At 43.1% G+C, this 24,602-nt stretch overlaps 1 protein-coding gene across 3 annotated transcripts; it reads right to left on the bottom strand.

Annotated features, from left to right (window-relative positions):
* Nucleotides 1-1,444: 1,444 nt before the first annotated feature.
* Nucleotides 1,445-17,847, bottom strand: vps16 (VPS16 core subunit of CORVET and HOPS complexes). Of its 3 annotated transcripts, none has more exons than XR_013901606.1 (24): nucleotides 17,654-17,847; nucleotides 17,091-17,179; nucleotides 16,902-16,993; nucleotides 16,695-16,823; nucleotides 16,466-16,610; nucleotides 16,261-16,376; nucleotides 15,946-16,068; nucleotides 15,802-15,857; nucleotides 15,562-15,696; nucleotides 12,644-12,815; nucleotides 12,285-12,416; nucleotides 12,061-12,188; nucleotides 11,847-11,882; nucleotides 11,659-11,767; nucleotides 11,446-11,580; nucleotides 10,846-10,954; nucleotides 10,669-10,766; nucleotides 10,478-10,582; nucleotides 10,309-10,386; nucleotides 10,141-10,227; nucleotides 9,724-9,806; nucleotides 9,481-9,577; nucleotides 1,967-2,093; nucleotides 1,445-1,892 (listed from the first exon to the last, which is right to left on the bottom strand). XR_013901606.1 is itself a non-coding variant. In XM_080289379.1 (24 exons), the coding sequence occupies exons 1-24, from the start codon at nucleotides 17,701-17,703 to the stop codon at nucleotides 1,751-1,753; spliced, it is 2,550 nt and encodes an 849-aa protein (XP_080145505.1). In that variant the 5' UTR covers nucleotides 17,704-17,847; the 3' UTR covers nucleotides 1,445-1,750. The 3 variants fall into 3 exon arrangements, 2 of the variants coding, with proteins under 2 accessions (XP_080145505.1, XP_025998236.1); XM_080289379.1 differs by having other exon boundaries at nucleotides 1,967-2,070; XM_026142451.2 differs by having other exon boundaries at nucleotides 1,967-2,070; nucleotides 15,607-15,696.
* Between the last annotated feature and the right edge of the window lie 6,755 nt (nucleotides 17,848-24,602).

Here is a 24,602-nt window from a genome sequence, read left to right as displayed (position 1 = left end):
TCTCATAGCCTACCCGGAAGTTCAGAGAGGCATTTTTTGAAAAATTTATTGATAGCAATGTTGAATATTATTTCACAGGAAAAAAAAACCCCAGCTACATGTAAAATAATCACACCATGACGCCTCTGCATTTCTAAATGGAGGGGCAGTAACTGCGTGTGTATATGCAAGTGTGTAAAACCTGAAGACAGTCAGATTAACAGTATTTCGTCTCTATCTGCCATTCTGCAATTCATCTCATAAACAATAACATGGCGCACAACGTGACGTGAAAAAAGGCACATACCTTTGACGTTGCATTATGAACTTCCTCTTCAACACGTAAACGCAAGAAAGGAGTTTTTAAAAAAATCTTCATTTGGAGGTGATTCGAAACGCAGTTTACGTGTGAACGAAATGCCCAACGCATAGAAACAGCTGAGTTTTCAAAAATACCCGTGTAGGTGTGGACATGGCGTAAGAGAGTTAGTAATGTATTTTATTACTACCTTTAATTTATTGCAGATTACTGTTACTTGTTTAATTGTTTACTAAAGGTTTGAGGTGTGAAATAAACCGCAATGGAGTTTGAAAACAAAATATGGGCGTGTGTGGTTGGAGGATGTGTTTGTGCAGGGGGGGGGGGGGGGGGGGAAACATTTTTCTTGTAAAACAAAGGGGGGCCTAGCAAAAAAAGTTTAGGAACCACTGACTTAAACAATACCATGTGGTTTCCCTATTAGCCTAATTTTAAAATAGTTTTCAGTATAACTAATTGTTATGACAGAGTTTAAAAGAACACTAAGAAAGCTTGCTAAGCCACAGTTACAGTAGTAGAAAAATGAAATCTAATACTGTACATATACACACACACACACACACACACACACACACACACACACACACACACACACACACACACACGTGCTGTCTTCGTTAATATGACGTTAACGCCGTAACCGCATTAAAGCGGCAAATCTCCATTAGCGAGTTAACGCGGATCACCCCATGCATGGGGCTGCACGGCGCCAACACGACAGAGCCCACTGAATGACCAAGGTGCTGTGAGGTTGGCAGACATTTCTGAAAAGGCTGCGTCCAGACGAACAGAATCAACTCGTTTACAAACTTGTTTTTAAGTCCCTTTTCCCATTGATATATACTCGGGTCGACTGGTTTTCATTACAGTCCAGTATCTCATAATGTATGTAGCATGCGAAACGAACACTACCACAAAAGTGGACGTGGAGGAAACAACATACCTGCAGCTCGGTCTGTGGCTTTTCTTCAGACTCAGGAACACTTGGTACAACACGGCTACAAAGTACTATGATCTAATGGAAAATCCTGAAAACCATGGAGAGTTGATCCAAGTGGGCACTAATAGAAAAGGATTTTATTTACAGAACAAAGAGGCTTTTTATATTTCTGTCACCTCCCGGTGGTCAGACTGAGAACTGCACCCTGTGATTTTCATGTTTATTGATCGACTAACAACATTTAAAATCATACAAAGTGACACATGCGGTCAGCTTGGACACTTACTGTCCTCTTTCACAATATAACACCGGCCATGCTACACACTGAAGCTTTTATTGTGAAGGGACAGCAGCAGGAAGTGCTTCTGTCCAGGTGTGGCGCTCGAGTGTGAATAGAGTCAAAGCTTTTAATTGAAGGGAAGAAGAAAGCATCAGTTGATCAGTAATCAATCACAGTCTCTGATCAGTAACAGCAGCTGGCTCCCACCAACGTCATGCTCAAGAGTGGAAGCTCACTTTTTGGCAATGGCGGCCCGAGCTCGGTTCAGCCGCTCGATCACCAGGCTGTTGGAGGCGGAGCATCTGGAGAGGACTGCCCCAATCTCAGCTTCATTCCTGCGCTCAATGGCAGCATCCGCAGCCCCCTCCAGGTCACTGTCGGGAATAGAGGAGGAGTTACATGAGTGCTCCCACCTGTGCTGTGTGATGATGTCACAGAGGTGTCTTACCCGACGGCCAGGTGGGCCTTCACCTTCTGCTCAGGCGTCACCTTGGAAACGTACTTCTTGGCCTCGTACTTGTTGTTACACTTGATGCAAACTTCAACAAACGCCTGAAGAAGAGATCCCGCTAAGACTCATGGGAAATGTACAGGGTGGGCCATTTATATGGATACACCGTAATAACATGGGAATGGTTGGTGATATTAAAGTCGTGTTTGTGGCACATTAGTATATGTGAGGGGCAAACTCCTCAAGATTGGTGGTGACCATGGTGGCCATTTAGAAGTTGTCCATCTTGGATACAACTTGTTTTTTTTAATAGGAAGAGGGCCATGTGACACATCAAACTTATTGGTAATTAGGGCTGCCACAAATGATTATTTTGATAGTCGACTAGTCACCGATTATTTTTGCGATTAGTCGACTAATCAGATCATCATCCATTGGACGTACAACGTACAGCTTATTGCACCAGCATGCATCTGCTCTTATATAACTATCACTAGCTTACAGCTTTAAGTGTTTAAGGTATGTGCTAACTAAAAATAAAGACAAGATGATAGTTTATTAAAGTTTAATGAAATTTGGAGATTGTTTCAGTGAAGTTTAATAAACTTGCCATCTAAAATACAACAGGACACCGGAGTAAATTCTCGAGCATCTCACACTTCTGATAATCAGCTGTCTGCTTGACGTTTATTCAGTTGTGTAAAAACTATAACTTTAATCTCAGCCAAACCGATTTACTCAGGAACAAATACAATACTGAAAAAAACAAACAATAACATTTTTAAGTTATCTAAGTAACTTATATATCATGTTTAACCTGAGTAGCGAAAGACGGCGGTGGGTTTGAAAACGATTTGCCGGGAGTCCGGTGTTCTCACCGGCTCTAGTGAGCCTTGCCCCCGGCTAGCTATCGTGCGGGTGGGAAACAGACGTCTCCGAAAACGTCAGAGCACTTTTGAAAATATGTGGTGTCTTGATAAACTGAGCAGATATTTGAGGTTTACACAGCTACATTCTCACCTGAAAATATGTAAAACTTATTATTCTTTCTGGGTCACAAAATAAAAGAGTAATACTAGAAAAATTTGCATTTCCTGCGAAAATGCTGTGTGGATGCCTTAACGCTGAAGATGTCTGCTGAAAAAAGCTGAAAAAGTATAAAGTTGAAGAAAAAAAAACGTTGCCCTGAGCAGGATTTGAACCTGGCCCTTGTGGTCTAAGGGCAGCTATTTAGCTCACTGAGCCAAACTCATTCTTGCAAAGAATAGTTGGAGAGACTGACAATTCTGCTGAAATGAGCAGACGCTGCTGCGAATTGTGCTGATAAGAGGTGAAAAGGCTGAAAATTTTGCAGAAAAGAGGTGAATCAGCAGAATTTCTGCTGATAAGAGGTAAAGAAGCAGAAAGTTGCGCTGAAAAGAGATGAATCAGCAGAATTTCTGCTCAAAAGAATTTTTTTCTGAAGACAGCTGAGATTTGTGATAATAAGAGGTGAAAAGGCTGAAAATTTTGCAGAAGAGGTGAATGAGCAGAATTTGGGCAGAAAAGAGGTGAAAATTCTGCTGAAAAGAGTTCAATCAGCAGAATTTCTGCTGAAAAGAGGTGAATGATCAGAATTCTGCTGAAAAGAGCAGAAGCTGCTGAGAATTATGCTGATAAGAGGTGAAATGATTGAAGATTTGGCAGAAAAGAGGTAAATCAGCAGAATTTCATCTCATACTCATCTCACTGAGCCAAACTGGTTCTCATATAACTGAAAACAGGTGAAAAAGCTTAAAATTCTTATTAAAAACAGCAGAAGAGGCTGAGAAAACATTGAACTTTCTGGTGAAAAGAGGCACAACAACCTGGTTCTGCTCAATTTCAGTCCACCAATCAGAGGTACTGCTTCTGTGTGCTTCAGCAGGCTGTGTACTTGTATGCATTTCTGCCATGGACTGTTAACAAGAATCTAAGGTCCATATTAGAAAAGCTGCTAAAATCATAAAACTTTGCTTAATTGTAATAAATTATCAATATGAGTTACTGGTCTGTGATACTGTATTAATTTGTAGTGGAAGAAAACATGTGGACAAGGTGGAATTGAACCCACGACCTTTGATCTTCAGATCCGTTTTATTACCAACTGCGCCACTGGGAAAGAGAGCGGGCGCCTGGAAAACAGGGTGATGAGCAGCCAGAATTAGATCGCGCTCAGAGGCGAAAAACGCAGTTTTTTGGAGTTACAAAACGTCGTGTAACTCAAAAACTAGGTGGGATAGAAGCAAAATTCTTGCACTGGGTGAATCAGCGGACTTTGGTGAACTTTGACTGCGATTTTCATAGCTCTTTGTAACTCCGTCGGGAAGATATGACGAGAGAAGAAATGGCTTCATTTTCGGAGTTGGAAAACTGAGAGGAGGACAGATTTCCTACCCTCAAACAAGTCTAACTCATCAGAACGGTAAGAGGTGAGAAAATAATTCTTGAATTGTGAGCGTCAGGAGTGTCTGAAGATATACGGGGACAAGCCTCATGTCTTAATTTCGCTTCATTAAGGAGATATGATGATTTGAAAATGCCTTCAGTTTCAGTATTTGAGCTCTGAGTTTCACAACCTTCCCATAGACTTTGAATGGGGAGTTTTTAGATCTTGTGTCACTTCGAGGCAAATTGTGAAAAAACCGTAACTCGCACGATAATTATAGTGACACTGTCTTAAAGCCAGCAAAAATACCTACGTTTTGATGTATAATTTGTGGAAGTTGAGTGGAAATTGAGCGAGTAGCAAGAAGTTGTTTGGACATGAAGAGAAACTTCAGAAAGCACCAGCTCTCACTCTGAGTTAATTGCATAGCAACCATAACAACGCATACAGTGGGGCAAAAAAGTATTTAGTCAGCCACCGATTGTGCAAGTTCCCCCACTTAAAATGATGACAGAGCTCAGTAATTTGCACCAGAGGTGCACTTCAACTGTGAGAGACAGAATGTGAAAAAAAAAATCCATGAATTCACATGGTCGGATTTGTAAAGAATTTATTCGTAAATTAGGGTGGAAAATAAGTATTTGGTCACCTCAAACAAGGAAAATCTCTGGCTCTCACAGACCTGTAACGTCTTCTGTAAGAAGCTTTTCTGTCCCTCACTCGTTACCTGTATGAATGGCACCTGTTTGAACTCATCATCTGTATAAAAGACACCTGTCCACAGCCTCAAACAGTCAGACTCCAAACTCCGCCATGGCCAAGACCAAAGAGCTTTCGAAGGACACCAGGAAAAGTATTGTAGACCTGCACCAGACTGGGAAGAGTGAATCTACAATAGGCAAGCAGCTTGGTGTGAAAAAACCAACTGTGGGAGCAATCATCAGAAAATGGAAGACATACAAGACCACTGATAATCTCCCTCGATCTGGGGCTCCACGCAAGATCTCATCCCGTGGGGTCAAAATGATCATGAGAACGGTGAGCAAAGATCCCAGAACCACACAGGGGGACCTGGTGAATGACCTGCAGAGAGCTGGGACCAAAGTAACAAAGGTCACCATCAGTAACACACTACAACGGCAGGGAATCAAATCCCGCAGTGCCAGACGTGTTCCGCTGCTGAAGCCAGTGCATGTCCAGGCCCGTCTGAAGTTTGCCAGAGAGCACATGGATGATACAGCAGAGGACTGGGAGAATGTCATGTGGTCAGATGAAACCAAAGTAGAACTTTTTGGTATAAACTCAACTCGTCGTGTTTGGAGGAAGAAGAATACAGAGTTGCATCCCAAGAACACCATACCTACTGTGAAGCATGGGGGTGGAAACATCATGCTATGGGGCTGTTTTTCTGCCAAGGGGACAGGACGACTGATCCGTGTTAAGGACAGAATGAATGGGGCCATGTATCGTGAGATTTTGAGCCAAAACCTCCTTCCATCAGTGAGAACTTTGAAGATGAAACGAGGCTGGGTCTTCCAACATGACAATGATCCAAAACACACCGCCCGGGCAACAAAGGAGTGGCTCCGTAAGAAGCATTTGAAAGTCCTGGAGTGGCCTAGCCAGTCTCCAGACCTCAACCCCATAGAAAATCTGTGGCGGGAGTTGAAAGTCCGTGTTGCTCGGCGACAGCCCCAAAACATCACTGCTCTCGAGAAGATCTGCATGGAGGAATGGGCCAAAATATCAGCTACTGTGTGTGCAAACCTGGTAAAGACCTATAGTAAACGTTTGACCTCTGTTATTGCCAACAAAGGTTATGTTACAAAGTATTGAGTTGTATTTTTGTTATTGACCAAATACTTATTTTCCACCCTGATTTACGAATAAATTCTTTACAAATCCTACCATGTGGATTCATGCATTTTTTTTTCACATTCTGTCTCTCACAGTTGAAGTGTGCCTCTGGTGCAAATTACTGACCTCTGTCATCATTTTAGGTGGGGGAACTTGCACAGTCGGTGGCTGACTAAATACTTTTTTTGCCCCACTGTATATTTTCTGAAAAATCACAAAGCTGCAACTGAAAACTTAAAGAGGCATTAAATGAAAAAGGTAACAGATATGAAAAAGCTGAATCACACACAAAAAGCCCAATCATTTGAGAACGTTTTAAAGTTTGAATGGAGTTTCTAGGTGAAAGTATGAGGAAGTAGTTAAGTTTGAAAAACAAGCAAGTTTTAGCAGAATTGTGGAAGTTTTCCATTCATTTCAATGGGACAAAAAAAAGGAAAAAATGGGAATATTTTAAAAAGTATAATAGCAATAAACACCAAAAGATATAGCTGGAATTAGCAGAAATAGCAGAACAGTTTAGCGTTTGAACGGAGAAAATCGGCTGAAAACTGAGGGAGTAGTTAAGTGCCGAAAAACGTGGAGCAACTATAAGAATAAAGTTTAAAGAGAAACAGGAACTCAATAGTGTGGATGCCCTCTAGCTGCCGCCATTGTTGGAAACTAAGCTATAAATAAATTCTGGGACAGAGCTTCTTCTTCTTCTTCTTCGGGGTTTAACGGCAGCTGGCATCCTTGTACATGAAGTGCTGCCATCTTCTGTTTCAGTCCGTTATTACACTCTTAAATCCTACTACTTATTCCTGCATCTGTTGGGATCTTACAAAGCTTCATACGACACGTCGACTACAAATCAGTCGTCGACGATTTTGATAGTCGACGTAATCGTGACTAGTCGATTAGTCATGGCAGCCCTATTGGTAATGTCACAAGTATAACAATGGTGTGCTTGGTTTCAATGTAACTTTATTCTTTCATGAGTTACAGTATTTACAAGTTTCTCTTTGTTCACAGCCATTGACATGTCGAAGAGGTTAACACGTGAGGAGTGGATCGAAATTGTGTTAATATCTGATGAACGCAGTAACCAGGTCATTGCAGCAGATTTCAACGCAAGACACCCTACGAGACCACCCATCTCCCATGCTAAAGTTAGCAAACTGCTTGCTAAGTTTCGTGAAACTGGTTCAGTGTTGAATTTGCCAAAATGTGGACGCAAGAAAACTGTCACTAATGAAGAAACATCAGTGGCTGTCCTAGCTTCATTCAGCAAGAGCCCACAGCGTAGCACTCGCCGCATGTCACTGGAGAGTGGCATTAGTCGAACATCCCTTCGGCGGATATTAGCTACTCACAAATGGCACCCTTACAAACTCCAGCTACTGCAGCATCTCAGCGAGGATGACCCAGATCGGCGCACAGAATTTGCAGAATGGGCAAAACAAAAATTGGAACAGGACCCTCAGTTCATGCAAAAGATTTTCACTCTTTCTATTCACTTTTATGTGAATGGTGAAGTTAACAAACAAAACCACCGCTATTGGTCTGACACTAACCCACATTGGATGGATCCCTCCAAGACTGCTGGACCAACAAAAGTGATGGTTTGGTGTGGTACCACGGACCCTCCAGCGACGACAAAGGCTGGGGCGGTCCCACGGACCCTCCCCTCAGCGAAGGCAGACGAAGCTGATGAAGGCTGGAGCGGTCCCACTGACCCTCCAGCAGACGACGAAGGCTGGAGCGGTCCCTCGGACCCTCCAGCGAAGGCGGATGAAGGCTGGAGCGGTCCCACGGACCCTCCAGTGAAGGCGGATGAAGGCTGGAGCGGTCCCACGGACCCTCCAGCGACGACAAAGGCTGGGGCGGTCCCACGGACCCTCCCCTCAGCGAAGGCAGACGAAGCTGATGAAGGCTGGAGCGGTCCCTCGGACCCTCCAGCGGAGACGGACAGCTGAAGCGAAGGCAGACGAAGATGATGAAGGCTGGAGCGGTCCCACTGACCCTCCAGCAGACGACGAAGGCTGGAGCGGTCCCTCGGACCCTCCAGCGAAGGCGGATGAAGGCTGGAGCAGTCCCACGGACCCTCCAGCGAAGGCGGATGAAGGCTGGAGCGGTCCCACGGACCCTCCAGCGACGACAAAGGCTGGGGCGGTCCCCGGACCCCCCAGCGAAGGCAATCCCGGACGAGCCCCCACATGTTACACCCCGGCCTAGGCAACCGGAGTGCAACACGAAAAAAGTAAAAATAAAGAAAAAAAAACACACACACAAAAAAACCCCCACTAAAGCTCACCACCAAAATCCCGAAACGAAAGTATCGACAAATCTATTTACAACAAACTATTTATTTACAACAAAACACCAAACTATTTACAACACGGGGGAGATCGCGACCATGACACACTGAAACACAGGGTTTAAATACCTAGAGGGAGCAATCAGGAAAATGGACAACAAGAGGGAAACACAGCTGGGGCAACTCAGAACTGACGAGACAGGGAAACGTAAAATGAAAAGACTAAGATAACACAGACTTTCAAAGTAAAACAGGAAACACATAACAGTCACGCCAAAAACAACACACTGACAACACCGAAACGTAACAATGGGGTACAACGACAGTGGGTCCATTCTTCATCAATGGAAACCTCAAGGCCACTGGATATTTGAAATTGCTACATGATTATGTGTTTCTCTCTTTATGCACTGAAGCTGGCACGTTCCCTGAGCTTTTCCAGCAAGATGGTGCACCACCACATTATGGGTGCCAGGTCCGAGCATTCCTAGATGAACAGTTTCCTGGAAAGTGGATTGGTCGTGCATTTCTCCTGCGGTGTTGCTATCAGTGTGTGAAGAGTGGGAGAAGAGGGTTGCATTGACAATCCAACACAATGGGCAGCACCATTGAACACATTTTATAAGTGGTCAGAAACTTGTAAATAACTCATGAAAGAACAAAGTTACGTTGAAACCAAGCACACCATTGTTTTTCTTGTGACCAATAAGTTTGATGTGTCACATGGCCCTCTTCCTATTGAAAAAACAAGTTGTATCCAAGATGGCCGACTTCTAAACGGTCACCATGGTCACCACCCATCTTGAGGAGTTTGCCCCCTCACATATACTAATGTACCACAAACATGACTTTCATATCACCAACCATTCCCATGTTATTACGGTGTATCCATATAAATGGCCCACCCTGTAGTTAATGCAACATAACAGAGGGGGTGGGGCTTCTCCTTACCAGGTAGCCAATGGGAGACTTCTTACTCTTTGAGAACTTCTCTAACTCATCCCACTCCTCCTTCTCCGCCAGAGACTTCAACTTCAACCACCAATACCTGCACAGGTGAGAGAGGCAAACAGGTGAGAGAGGCAAACAGGTGAGAGAGGCAAACAGGCGAGAGAGGCAAACAGGCGAGAGGGACAGACAGGAAAGACTGTAGTAAAAGACAGAGCCAATAACAGCGCAGCCTCAGTGACACACCTTTTGTCAGGTACTCTGAAGTCTTTGTAAAGCTGCTCTGCCTGTTTGTGGAGTCCTAATGACAACAGCGTCTCCATGGTCACCTGCAAACAGCAAGTGACATCACAGCACACACACACACAGCAGATGTAACTATGGTCACAATCAGCAGAAACAAGTTTTCATCAGTTGCTTAAATCAAACCGCGGATTTGGCCAATCTGATTGGCTGTCCCAGAACTTAGAAGTTACATGGAGGAAGTCTGGGTCTGTAATGATCTGAGGAGGAGCACTTTAAAGCGGAGCGACCACACTGGCCTCTTTAAAGTAACCTGGAGTACTGCCAGGTGATGGAGACTGAGAACACAGAGCATGCAGGTGGAGGTAACTGGTAGAGGGAAACGTCAGCTGGCCAGGGAGCCCCGCCCCTTGTAGTTACCTGTAGGGACAGTCCAAGAAGCCCCGCCCCTTTCTCATCGTCCAGTTTGCGCTGAAAACGGAGCAGACGCATCTCGTCCTCTGTGGTCTGCAGACCAATCAGTGAAACACACCTGAGCATCAGGTACAAACACACACCTGCAAACACGTCTTATTGTTCGTTTGTTACCTTTACTGCAAACTCATTCTTGGCCTTGTTGTACTCATCGACAGCACTCTGCAGAAGAGACAGCCGGCCCTCCAACCTCTGCAGATGGACAGGTGAACAGCAGACAGGTGATTACAGTGATGATGGACGAGTCTAATCTCTGCTGGGCGTGACGGTTAGCAGTCCTTACCTTTTCCCTGTAGCTTGCAGTGACGTAATAGTTGGCCAGTTCCTGGTGGTCATCGTCCTGGTTATACAGGTCCTTCAGAGTTTCCTGCTCCTGCAGCTTACAGAACTGACAGCAAACAAATGGAAACAAAGACACACATTACCAAATGTAAACCAGGAGGAGGAGAGCGGTAGTGGTGAAGTTGGGTGCACCTGTCTGTAAAGGCTGAGAGCGACCGGCTGGTTCCTCAGAGTCATGAAGAAATCTCCTCTGTTCATCTCGTTCTTCAGGTACGACACCACTGTGTACACTGACAACACACACAGCCAACTGTCAGTGTGACATCATCCATCTGGCAAACACATAAGGTGTGGGGCTGAAACACTCACCCAAGTCGGTATCTCCGCTCTCTACAGCTTTACTGAGAGCCAGCTGACTCCTCTTCATCTTCAGCAGCAGAGGAACCTGCTCTCCAGACCGAGCCTCGAAGTCCAGGAGCTTCATAGAGACACACAGGGACAAATACTGAAAAACACTCGACCACACTCAATATCAATATCCCTGCTGAATATAGCAGATGGGCAGTGACCATCCAGCTGAAACCTGGCTCCAAATCTGTCCAAAAACCACTGAACCATCCATCCATCTACTTATCCTTTTCAGGATCGCGTGGGGCGCTGGAGCCTATCCCAGCTCTCATAGGGCGAGAGGCGGGGTCCACCCTGGACAGGTCGCCAGTCTGTCGCAGGGCTAACACACAGGGACAGACAACCATTCGCGATCACATTCACACCTATGGGCAATTTGGATTATCCAATTAACCTATCCCCACAAGTTGCATGTCTTTGGACGGTGGGAGGAAGCCGGAGTACCCGGAGGGAACCCACGCAAACAGGGGGGGAAAATGCAAACTCCACACAGAAAGACTCCGGCCTGAACCACTGAAACATACTATGGAAATTAACCCTCCAAACCTCTGTAGAATTCACCTTGATGGCGAGCTCTGCTCGTCCACATTCATAAGCTTTAGCTGCGATGTCCGAGTACGAAACCCCAGGTGAGTCTCCCACTTTCATACACACTGCTCGTGCTATGGCATCGTCTGTTAGGTCCTTCTGCTGCACCTGGACACGTATGCAAACACGTCACACCAATCAGTCATGTGAAAACAGTCTCAGGTGGGCGAGGTGTGAGACAGTTACCTTGCATGACGCCCAGTGTTTGAGGACTCGGCTGACTCCCTGATAATCAGGGATCTTCAGGTAACGACAGACTTCGATGGCTAATGGGTAAAACTGCCGATACACCAACCTAAGAGAGAGAAAGACAGGTGAGTGAGAGGTGGAGGGGTAACATGAGATCTCAGAGACATTTCGATGAGTTCACTCACCTGTCAATCAGCACCTGTAGAGTCAGCTGTTTGAATCTGAGGTCAGAGGTCAAGGAATTCATCACCATGGTAACACACCCGTCTGAGCTGAATCCTAAAGCTAAGAATGGGTCACAGCGGCGTGACGAGGGATGCAGCCCCTGACTCTGAACAAAGTGAGACGTTACCACACACTGCATCTCCCATGATGCACCTGTGCAGACTGAGAGGATACTGAGTGTGCGTGAGTGGCAGCCCTACGCTGCTGTCTCTGACGGCGTTCAGCACTCGCAGCTCCCTGCAGGTCGTCACAAACTGATCCGGACTGAAGTCTGTGAGGAAGCACTTCCCAAAGGACGCCGCCTGGAGGGAGACACGCCACATTACAGGGACAGGTCATAGTACAGGGCAGGTCGCATTACCCTGACATGCTAAAACAGATCATACGGACGCTCTCACCCTCATCAAGGATTTCTGGGTGTTGGTGTCATACTCGTGACCTGCCGCCTCCACGCACTGTCTGACTGCTTCTCCCAGCATGCTCTGCTCCTTGATCTCCCGCAGGTACTCGTCCGCCTTCTGACTCGATTTCTGCAAAGACAGAAAAACACATGTCAGGCCTGACAGACCTGTACCCGTGCTACATGTGTACCCGTACTACATGTGTACCCGTACTACATGTGTACATGGACATCAGTGAATGACAGTATTAAGGTGATGTAATGAAGTGGACTTACAAGTACTGATGTTGTACTGTGGCAGTATTACAGTGTTAATGGGACAGTATTGTAGTACTAATGTGGTACTGAATGATGTACCTCGTACTCCCGGTGGGCCTCCAACAGCAGAGCTCCAGGCGCCATGGAGGCGATCTTGAAGATGTCCTGACAGACCAGAGGAACCTCCTGCAGCAGCTCCTGATTGGACGAGCTGATTATTCGAACTCCATCCATCTCTCCCACCAAAACACATGGATCCTCAATGGGATACCTGAAGGCCGGGGTCAAGGGTCAAACCACCAGAGAATGACTCACGAGGACATCCTCGAACACGGAACATGATTCTTTGTTTATAAATGACCAGCTATAACAAGAAACCCAGAAGGAGCTCCAGCGGAACCTAAATGAGCTCTAAGAGAACTTTTTTGAGCGAGCTCCAGGAGAACTAGGGGTGGAGCCGAACCCAAATACGGTATTCAGAAAGGCACAAATAACATGTTTTTCACGAATACTTATTTTGAACAAATACTTAAAAATATTTGTATTTGGGAACGAGAAAAACTTTATATCAAAAAGCTGCGTTTCCTCATGAGAACGCAGGGCACGAGTGAGTGAGTAACGTGTAAAGAGGTGAGTGACACACAGTGTCCTCCAGTAGCCAAAAACCTTGCTCAAGTTCTGTGTGGAAACATTTTACAGTCAGTGCTGCAGATAAAACCAAAGTTACAAGTAATGTGTGCAAAAGTCACATCAAAGGCAGAGATATCAAACATCTGTCAACATCTGTTATGCATAATCACATGCACTTAAAGCATCCTCTCCTGGTACTGTGTGCCAACCTCTCCAACAGCACCAAATCATCATCACAGCCATGTTCTGCCCCTGCAAGTCAGTTTCAATCACCTATATTAGATGCATTTAATGCAAAACAGGCTTATACACCCATCCACCCACTACAAATAACAAACACAGTGGGAGAAATTATTTGCCTTGACCTGATGCCCAACTTAGTAGTGGAGAATAAAAGTTTTTTGCAAGCTTCGCGAAGTGGTTGCACCTCCATACCAACTACCAAGCTCGTTGGCATTCCAGAAAGAGCTTGGCCTTCCCAAGAACACATTGGTGCATGATGTGTCAACCAGGTGGAAGTCCTCCTTTCACATGCTCCAGTGACTGTTGGAGCAGAGACGACCACTGACTACCATGAGTGCAGAGATGGATCTGGGAGGTACTGTGTGTGAGGATGTGGGTTCTCTGTCTCTGTCATCCCTTGTGCGCAGGCTCTCAAAACCTAAAGGTGGATGTGGATGTACCGAGGCACTTAAAATGGTGACCATATTGCAGTCTGAGTTGGCTCAGCGCTTCCAGGCTGTCTTTGATGACTCCTTGGGTCATTACTTTAAAGCCAACCTACTGGATCCCCAATTTAAGAGCTTGCCCATGTCATCCGAGTTTGACAGGCTCAAGGCAGATGTGTCTGCAGAGGTGGATGCAGAACTCCAAGCGGATGATGTTTCTGGGTAGGGCTGTGTGATATGACCAAAATCTCATATCCCGATATAAGACACTATCGTCCGATAACGATATAAATCACAAAAATGTAACATTTTCTATAAATTCTGTGAATCTCGGGCAGCTCAACTTGCGTGAAGTGTTTCCAGCTGGGCGTCGTGTAGCTGGAGTCGAGTGTTTTAACTGATGCATGAGCACCTGACGGGCCGTTTTTGCTTCTCATCCGTAAACTCTCTGCATACTGTTTCACGTGATTCAGTTTATTTTGAAAAGTCTCAAGAGGATCTTGAGCTTTATTGTGAAAAGTTTATGTAGAAAATAAACAAGAGGGCACGTGATGGTTTTACCGACGTTGTTGCTAATGACAACGCATAAAAACAGGCGCTTGTCCGTCCGTAGTGTGGTTATATTAAATAAAAGAGAAAGAGAGAACTTTAAGAAAATAATATAGCCACTACAGTGACCATCAAAACGATGAAAAAATATTTCTGTAAACAGTTTATTTTACGACAACACGAAACAAACAATAGCGTAATAGGAAACGATAGACATATATATAAATCTCCATCCGATATATATCGTTATATCGAACAGCCCTATTTCTGGGGTACCTGAAGCACCCAGCTCATCCTCAGTTGAGAGTGAGGCCAGCGGGCAAAAAAGCCAAATCTGCCTCATCTGGTGCTATGACCTCCGCAAGATAGTTGAGAGCTACTTAGCTGAGGACAGCACTGAATCACTGACCTCAGACCCTGCAGCCCTGGCTCATGTGGCAATGAAATATCGCACCTGCCCCAACAAGCAGAGGTATCTTGTCCCCACAACGCTCCAGACTGCTGCCCTCACATGTGGACAAGCTTGTGATCACAAAATACTACATGGAGAAACTTAACTGAGAGTATGTTGGCAGAAGACATCTTCTTCAAAGTGAAATATGGTTGAGTTATGGTCAACATAAAACACAAAAAAACCCTTTGTGTCTGTTTTTAGGCAGACAGTTGACAACAGCAGGGCTGCATCTTTTGGTTTAACAGTATTATATAGAATACAACTTTTGTTCTGCCACATCTCCCAGTCAGGGGTTGATAAAGTTTAGTTCTGTGCATTAGAAAGATGTTCTCTCAGAAGAACAGTTCTTTGAAGTATTATTTGTTTTTAATTCTGTCTGTTCATAATGTTCACAATGATATTTTATTAATTGTTGGTTTAACCATGGATGAGGTAATGGCTGTTTTGTTATTTTCTTTTCAATGACGTTCCTTGTTAAATGTTCATTGCTGTATTTATGGAAAAATACCAACCAATATTGCATATCCATATTTATTATAATGGATATAATTAAAGAATACTTACACTGTAACGTAAATCAGAAGCATAAACAAGAAAAAAATTGATTTTTCAACCTATTTTGAATTTTACTCAAATACAAACACAAATACTTTTCCCCCCTTAACAGATACAAATACCGGCTGCTTTGCACAACTCCAAGGAGAACCTTAACACACCTGAAGTGTATTTGAACATGTTCAGATGTGAAGTTTGAAGGATACTGGATGGTCTCATTACACACCCCGACCACCAGGAGCAGTCTGTCCCACATCAACACCACAGATGGCTGTTGGCTCTTTGGTCTGCGACACCTGGGCAAACAGGTAAACTCCAGGTTAAACGGGTGTAAAAGAAGAGCTTCGACGGGTGAGCAGCTGAATAAATAAGAGCACAGGTAAACGAGAGGTCACACATACCACAACATCTGCTTGGGCGCCATGGTCTTCTTGGTGTCGACGTCACTCAGTTTCTCCTGCATACAGAAGCATCACCTGTGAGTCATTCCACAGGTGATGCTTCACAGATATCTGAAAAGCTGATTGGCCAGAACAGCTGCTCACCTGTAGGGTGGACAAGCCTGTCCACAGGTGTCCACTGTCAGTGAGGAGAGCCAGGTATTTATAGCTGAAAGACACAGACATGTGGACAATGTTGCCGTCCTGAGGACTGAGGCCTGGAGGACACTGAAGAGAGACACAAAGGTAGGCAGTGAGACAGGTAAAAGAAAGATGAGGACAAATCTGAGTGTGAAGATTACTGGCTGTGGATTAGCATCACCATCGAAGACTGTCAGACAAACGTCGTCTCAGACTGGTTTTGGTTAGAACGATCTTAAACTGAGCATTACTGACTTCACCTGTCTCTACATGTCTCACCACCACAGTGCAGGACGTGTTGTCCAGGATGAAGAGTTCTGGTCCGTTGGACAGCAGGACTTTAGTCTGTCTGTCCTGAGTGAGGACTACCCAGCAGGATGGCTTTCCCTGCAGACCTGAGGGACAGACAGGTGGACAGACAGGTAAGGGTGGAAAGGCTTAACCGTGGCAGTGAAAACACCATCTCAGGTGAGTCAGGTGTTACCTGGGACTTCAGGTAACCTCCGGAGCTTCAGGTCATCGATGTTGGTGGCCAAGGTGAAACGGGAGGAGCTTGTTACTATGGCAATACCTGTTCCATAAGGGGAGTGGAACACCTTGGCCTCCATCACCTGACTCTGGACCACTTCCTGTTTAAAGATAGAGGTCACCTGATCAGTGACATCGTCTGAGCAGCTTCATTTATTCAGAGGAACAAACTCAGGTGTGCTGACCTGTCCCATACTGAAGTGTCTCTTAAAGGATCCAAACAGGTCATAGATCAGGACCGTGCCGTCCTCCTGGATACACAGTAGCTCGTCAGAGACCGTCCACCCGAGCTGGACCACTGGACCACTTTTCCACTGAGACGGAGACAGAGAGAGAGAGACGGGTCAGAGAGAGACCCAACCTGTCTTCGGGTGTGGTCAGGTGCTACTCACGGGGAAGCTGGCAACGGTGCCTCCTGACGCAGAGTAGATCTCCAGCTGAGGACGAGAACTCGGAGAACGCCGCTGAGGTTCTCTGAGCAGGGCTGAGGGGTCAGACAGAGGTCAGGGGTCAAAGCCTTAAATCTGACTATAAAAAACTATCTCACTGCAGCGTTTCATAAAGTTTTATTTAGTTTGTACCGATGGGGCCTCCGTATGGAGCTGCAGCCACCAGACTGTCTCTGAGTCCATCACGCAGACTCCAGCTCATCTCATACAGATCCGTCTTACTGCAGTAGTACACAGGAAAGTACACATTAATGTAAACAAACCCCTCCCCATGGTCCCCCGCAGGCTCCTCCCCCTATCTGCCTAACACTATTCCAGCCTCCGGTCACTTTCTGCTCACTTTAAGCTCACCTGTCACTTGCACACAAATGTCACCTGCCGACCTGAGTAAACCCTGACTCTGATGGGCTACAACCTCCTGCTCACTTCGTCATGGACGTCAGTCCTCTCACGTGACGTGTGTGTTCAGGAAACGTCATTAAAGGGAAAAAGCTTCTGAAGCCAGCTTTAGCAGGGTCAAATGACAAGCAGAGGCGCAGGTTACAGGCTGATTTCTCTGTTTAAACAGCTCAATCACACAACTGCAGAAAACACAGGTGTATATAACACGGATGGAGCTGCGGTCAGCTGACTGTCAGCAAACATTAGCCTCGCTGCTAGCAGCTGAAAGACCGACACAGTGGGCGCTCACTGACCGGTAAAAGGCGTCTCCCAGCGGGTTCCAGCTGGCTGTGATGAACGCCATGATCCGCTTCTCAGGAGGGGGTACCCCGGGGAACAAACCGGAGGAAGTCCCGGTGCACCGGCCGGACGTAGCGTTAGCTTTAGCTCTCGCTCTGCCCGGTCAGCTGACTGCAGCCTAGTTCTTCTTCTTCTTCGGTAGTTATTCAGGCAGACGCCGCGGGCGCTCTGCTGCCCTCTACGGCACTTCTGTGTTTACAGCTGAGCCTGCAGTATTTTTTTTTTTTTAATATGAACTTTATTTAGAACAATAACAATGACAATCTCAAAGAGACAAGCGACATAATAAATCAATCAGAACAGAATCACATCTCCTATACACCACAATGAAATCGACAGTAACTGAAAGTAAACATACATACATACACACACATATATATACATGTACATATGCATACATACACATCCATATTCACACATCTACATAATAATAATATAAAAAGATGAATAACCAATACAAACATAAATAAGAATAAAAAAAAAAAGAATGAAAAACAAGGAACAGAAATAAAGAAGACAAGGGGGATCATAAAATCTCTAAAAGTGAGGTTCCATAAACAAGACTCATAACTTAAATAAGGGGCTAAGAAAAATCAAACTCTTCTAAAAATCTATGCAATTTGATTGCTTGGGGCTTATTTATTAGCTTAAGAGATTTACGGAACAGGGAGAGGTCGTTTTTAAGAGCAGGCCATGAAGGGGGGGATTTAGCATATCGGCATTTATGTATGTAATACTTTGTTATAATAATGAGATTGTTAATTAAAAACTCACTATTTTTGTCCTTAAGGATTACTCCAATTTGAATATTTTGAAAAGACCAAAAATCAATATATCCATACTGGGACAATATTAGGACATGGAGAGATTTCCATAAATTCTGGATTGTCACACATCCATAGAACATGTGCTCTGTTGTTTCCGAAGTTATTTTACAACTATAACAGTTGTCTAACACAAATTTAAATCTTTCTCTCATAAATTCATTGGAGGGGTAAATATTTTTTGTAGTTCTAAAATGGACTTCTTTAAATTTGGGGGGAATTGGAAATTTTAAATATTTGGTTCTGATCAACGAGATCTCAGATTTGTTATAATCTTTAAAGACGAGTGAATGTTTTGTCCTACCTGGATATAAGGTGTTAACCAAATACCTCCTCAAAAACTGATTATTGCATTTTCCATTGACCAATTCAAGACCATCTAGTTTAACTTTATGCAAATTTGGAGTCTGTATATTTGAAAAATTGTTCTTTACCGTATTTACAAGGACTGTTGGGATATTTTGTGAAACCTTTTTATAGAGCTCGAACGAGCAACTCATGTCATATTTCTCATTAAGCCTGTTTAATTCAAGTATATCTCCATTTTCATCCATTATATGTGTCACAGACCAAATTTGTTTTGTCATCCATTCTTCCACAAACATAGATTTCCCCCGATTCAATATCACCCTATTATTCCACAATGGAACATTGTGGGGACTAAAGTTATGTTTAAACATTAATTTCCAATTTAACAAAACTTGTTGATGAAATTTGGAAAGTTTTATGGGTAGTTTAGAAATTTCAAAATCACATACTAAAAGGAATTGGATCCCCCCAACTTTGTTGAAAATAAGAGATGGTATCAAGAACCAGATCTCATTATCATTTTTCAAGAAAGATCGTAGCCAATTAATCTTTAAAATGCCATTCATTATTTCAAAATCGATTGCTTTTAAACCCCCCTCTTCATAATCTTTTATCAAGTCCCTGTTACTAACATAATGATGTTTATTTTTCCATATGAAATTAAAATTCACCTTATTGATGTCTTTTATAATTCTTGGTGGGATGGCTAGGGAATAAGCTGGATAGATTAATCTGGACAAAGATTCAACCTTGGTCAACATTATCCTGCCGAACAACGTTAAATCTCTCTGTAGCCAATGGTTCAGAGTTTTTTTGCATTTGTCAGTTGTATTCTGAATATTCTTTTCTTCACTATCAGCCATGCATTTAGTTATCCAGATTCCAAGATATTTGATTTCATTTTTGACAGGTATATCATACAAAGAAGAGTGAGAACAATTGTGGATACTCATGAGTTCACATTTGTCCAGGTTCAGGCGTAGTCCAGAAGCATCAGAAAAGATCTTTATTGTATCTAAGGCCAATGGAATTTGTTCTTTATTTTTTTAGAAAGACTGTTGTATCATCGGCAAGCTGACTTATTATTAATTTGTGATTATTTATGTCTAATCCTTTGATGTTTGAGTTTATGACAGTAATAGCAAGTAATTCAGTGGCTACAATGAATAAAAGAGGTGAGATGCTGCAGCCCTGCCTGATACCTCTCTCCACCCTGAACCTGGGACATGTGCCTTCTGAAAGAGAAACACAACTATTAATATCAGTGTATAACATAGTGATCATATCCAGAAATGCATCACCAAACCCAAAATGTTTAAATGTCTTAATAATAAAAGTGTATTCAATAGAATCAAATGCTTTATGGAAGTCCAAGAACAACATAAAACCATCATCCTTAATTAGGTAATTGTAATCGATGAGGTCCAAAACCAAGCGGATATTATTTTGGATCAACCGTCCTTTGAGAAATCCTGATTGTGTTGGGCTAATTATTTCAGAAATACCTGTTTTTAGTCTTGTTGCTAAAACTTTTGTAAAAACTTTGTAGTCTGTATTTAAAAGTGTTATAGGTCTTAGATTACTTAGTTTTTTCTTATCTTTCCCCGGTTTTGGAATTAATTTTATAACTCCCTGTTTCATTGTTGTCATAAGCTCCTTTTGATTTATACATTCATTTATCGCACTGAATAATAGTAATTTTAGGTCTTCCCAAAAGTGCTTATAGAAATTAGTTGTTATACCATCTGGTCCCGGTGAGCGATCAGATGCCATGCTCTTAATAGCAAAATCAAATTCTTCTATAGTTAGGTCTTCATCACAAATTTCTCTAAAATTATCATCAATTACTGGAATCCAATTACTGATTTTGTCAAAGAAGGAGGTGACATTTTGTTCTGAGTATGAAGACTTATAAAGGTTACTGTAAAAAGTAAATACTTCATTTGAAATGCGTTTAGGGTCTGTACATTCCTCTCCGTCGATTATTAGGTTACATATTGAGTTATATTCTTGTCTACGTTTTTCTAGATTGCAAAAATAGGCAGTGTTCTTTTCACCCTCTTCTATCCACTTGGCTTTGGATCGCAAATAAGCAGCCTTGGCTCTATAAAGGTACATTTCGTCCAATTTAGATTGTAAATTATTAATTTTTCCTTTTTCTTCCTCAGTCCAATTCAATTTGCCATACAGATTCATAAGTTCTTTTACTACATTTGATTCCTCTTCTTGTCTTTGTCTGTTTAACTTTTTACCGAATGCAATTGAGGTTTTTCTGATTCTAAATTTAAGATATTCCCATTTGAGTATCGGTGTATTGATGGCTTCATCATTCTGAATATCTAAAATTAATTTTTTAATAGAATTACAATACTCCTCATTTCTCAGCATCTGACAATTAAATTTCCAATAATCCTTAAATGTGTTGTTTTGGTCTTTGCTTTGTAGTCTCAGAATAATGGCGCAATGGTCACTTAAGGGACTGTTAGAGATGACTGTTTCCTTGACATATTGTAAAATTGAGTTGGATACCAACCAATAATCAATACGTGACCTGCTTTGACCATTAGGTTTGTGCCAGGTGAATTGTTTTACATCTTCGTTTAACACTCTCCATACATCTATTAATTTAGTATCATTAGCGAATTTTTCAAATATTGGGTTTTTATGCTCTCTTGAAAACTTTGAAGGCCATCTATCCAACCATTCATCAGGAGTCACATTGAAATCACCTCCAACTACTATATAATCAGTAGGGAATTTGGTATAAAGTTCCTTTATAACTGTAGAAATTTGATGCAGCAGGTTCTTATTCTCTTGATCATTGTTGTATCCATAAACATTAACCAAAATAATCAGAGTATTATCAATATTTAACACACAGGCAACCCAATGTCCATTTTTGTCTGCCATGTTGCACAAAAACCTACCACGACATCTGTTGAAACAAATAGCAACCCCAGCCGACCTGTTTGTACCATGACTAAAAATTTTTTTATCTCCCCATTGTTGTGACCAAAATTTCACATCAGATTCCTCAGAATGAGTTTCCTGGAGAAAAAAACAATTTGCCTGTTGCCCCTTGCAGAACAGAAAAACAGCTTTGCGCTTAATTGAGTCTTTAAGTCCCCTTGTGTTAAAGGAAAAAAAAAAGAAATATTCGTTTTTAATTGGAACACGGAACACATGAACAGCTTTAAAGAGGAAGTTTAGGAGATGGAGTAGGAAAATCTTGAGGTAAAAGTCCCATCATCCGAAATGTTCCACTGTATATTCCTTTCGTAGTCAGATGTCAGCCCGTACCTGGAGTCTCTACCCTGATACGTTTGCCTTCTATGAAACCAAAAGGGCCCCTGAAGCCTGCAGCCTTGCCTTCCTTCCGTGCCTGGTCGATTTTTGGCCACAACGCTTGTCTGGATCTCCAGTCCTCTGGGGTCAGGTCTTCAGCAAAGCGGATGCCTTCTTCTTTGCACACGGGAGAAGCCTTTGTTCGCCTCCAGATGTCATCTCTCACGGCACGTCTCATAAACAGAATAATGATTTGTCGATGCTTATTCTCCACCGCTCTTCCCACTCTGTGGACAACATCAACTGCTTCTTCCATCTTCATCTTTAGGTCCGGAGCAATCCTTCCTAGAAGTTCCACCACTTCTTCTCTGATATTTTCATTTGTTTTCTCCTTTTTCCCTTTGATACGAAGACACCATCTTCTTTTGTATCTTTCCTGGCTCAATACACGATCCTTAATATCGTCATTATCTTTTTTGATTGATTCCATCTCTTTTTCCAGGTGTTTTATTTTCTTTTTGCATTCTTGCAGCTCCTCTGAATTAAATTGCACCGATTTAGCGATGGAAGCCAGCATGGCGCTATGTTGTTGAATTTGTTTGCTAACTTCGTCCATGCGGTCATCAACACGTTTTCCAAGACTCTCAATAGCTTTCAGTATAGTGTCAGTGGATGTGTTGGAGTCATTATCACTAGCCGTACCTTTTGCTTTTTTCTCCATATGTGGTTTCTCAGGAGTATTATCAGGGGTTGTTAACAGTCTGTCCCTCTTGTTGCTGCTGGAATTAGCAGTTTCCATTGGAGCTGGGTAGTCATGCTCGCTGTTTCTCTGGGTTGTAAAAGGGAGGTTTTTCACTGCCGGAGGTTTCGTGTTGTTGGTTTTCTTCATGTTCGGGCTGAAACGTCGTCAATATAGCTCAAAGGAGTGGATTTTATAACTTCAAGATTAAAACATCGGGAATTTAGTGAGGAGTTCAGATGGATGCGACTGCTCAGTCCGCCATCTTGCCCGCCCCCCAGCTGAGCCTGCAGTAGTGATGGGATTTTCCGGCTCTTTTTAGAGAACCGGCTCTTTCGGCTCGGCTCACTAAAAACAGCCGGCTCTTTCGGCTCCAAACCGACTCTTCAGGTTGTTTTGTTGCTGTAATTAATTTATTATTAACAACAATATACAATTATGCACAAAAGGAATTACTAATGTAAAAAGAAACTTGATTATATTAATATATGCTTATGAATAAATATATACGGTGGCCCCTAGTGACAAAACACGTACAAACTCCAAAGCATGTACAAACTCCAAAACACATTTCTAGCGTTAACTGAACTTCCAAAACAGAGCTACCTAGATCACTTAAATTACACAATTGAAAGCATATGTGTATTGTTTGTGTATTTATACACAAGCACTCATATATATTCAAATAATTTAAAAAAAAAAAGTTCATTTACCTGTTAATACCACACACCAAATCCGGTCGCTGGTACTTCCTGGCTTGTGTAGCCACTAGGTAACAAAACACTGCCCCTAGCATCCTGGAGCACTTCTGTTGTGTTTTGTACGTTTTGGAGTTTGTACGTGCTTCGGAGTTTTTACATGTTTTGGAGTTCGTACGTATTTTGGAGTTTGTACGTGCTTTGTCTCTAGGGGCCACCGTAAATATACTTTCATTAATTCACATAAAATGTAATAAATAAATCATATAATACAAAAATCAACTATTCACATTTCAACTTTTAACTATTTAAATTTTCAGCTTTTTCCTTTTCAACTAATTTAAAGTAAAACAACACAAAACACTGCAAACCACAACACAATTAAATATAAATTAAAATATGAAAACAAAAAGAAGATGCATATTCTCTGTCATATGGGCCTGCATGAATACACTTTCTGAATCCTTTATCATCTGCAACTAAAAATAGTTGTGGATGATTACTATACCTTTCTAATGTGACGTTGTTGTCCCTGGCTCTCTTTCTCTCTCTCTCCCTCCCGCTCTGTTCCTGTGCTACTGAGTGTAACTACTGCCCCTCCCCCCTCTGCCCAGCGCAAAGCACAAGGCTCACGTGTGGAGTGAAGCGGAAAAAAAGTGCGAGAGAGGGTGAGAGAAAGACAAAAAACTCCACGGCTCCCAATAAGGAGCTGGCTCGCGTCGTTCACTTCAAAGAGACGACTGTAAGAGCTGTTTCGTTCGTGACCGATACATCACTAGCCTGCAGGTCAGAGGAAGCTGTGGTCTCTCCTTCCTCTTTCACCCTCCTCTTCCTCACTGATGGACTACAAACACTGACTTTAATAAAAGCTGACACTCCTCCCTGTGTTACCATGGTGACACAGTGAATGTGTTTTAATGAGCTGACGTCAGATATTCAGATGTTTCCTCTCTCTAACACACTCAGCGTCTTCCTGTTTCCTGTCTTTGTGAGCTGAACTCCAAGTTCTTCCTCTGTGGTTCTCCAGCTCTGACCAGGCTTCAGGTCA

This window comes from Astatotilapia calliptera, chromosome 15 (genome assembly GCF_964374335.1).
Source record: "Astatotilapia calliptera chromosome 15, fAstCal68.1, whole genome shotgun sequence".
NCBI classification, from domain to species: Eukaryota; Metazoa; Chordata; class Actinopteri; order Cichliformes; family Cichlidae; genus Astatotilapia; species Astatotilapia calliptera.
Note: the sequence above shows the minus strand (reverse complement) of the source record. Positions and strands in the feature narration are given on the sequence as shown.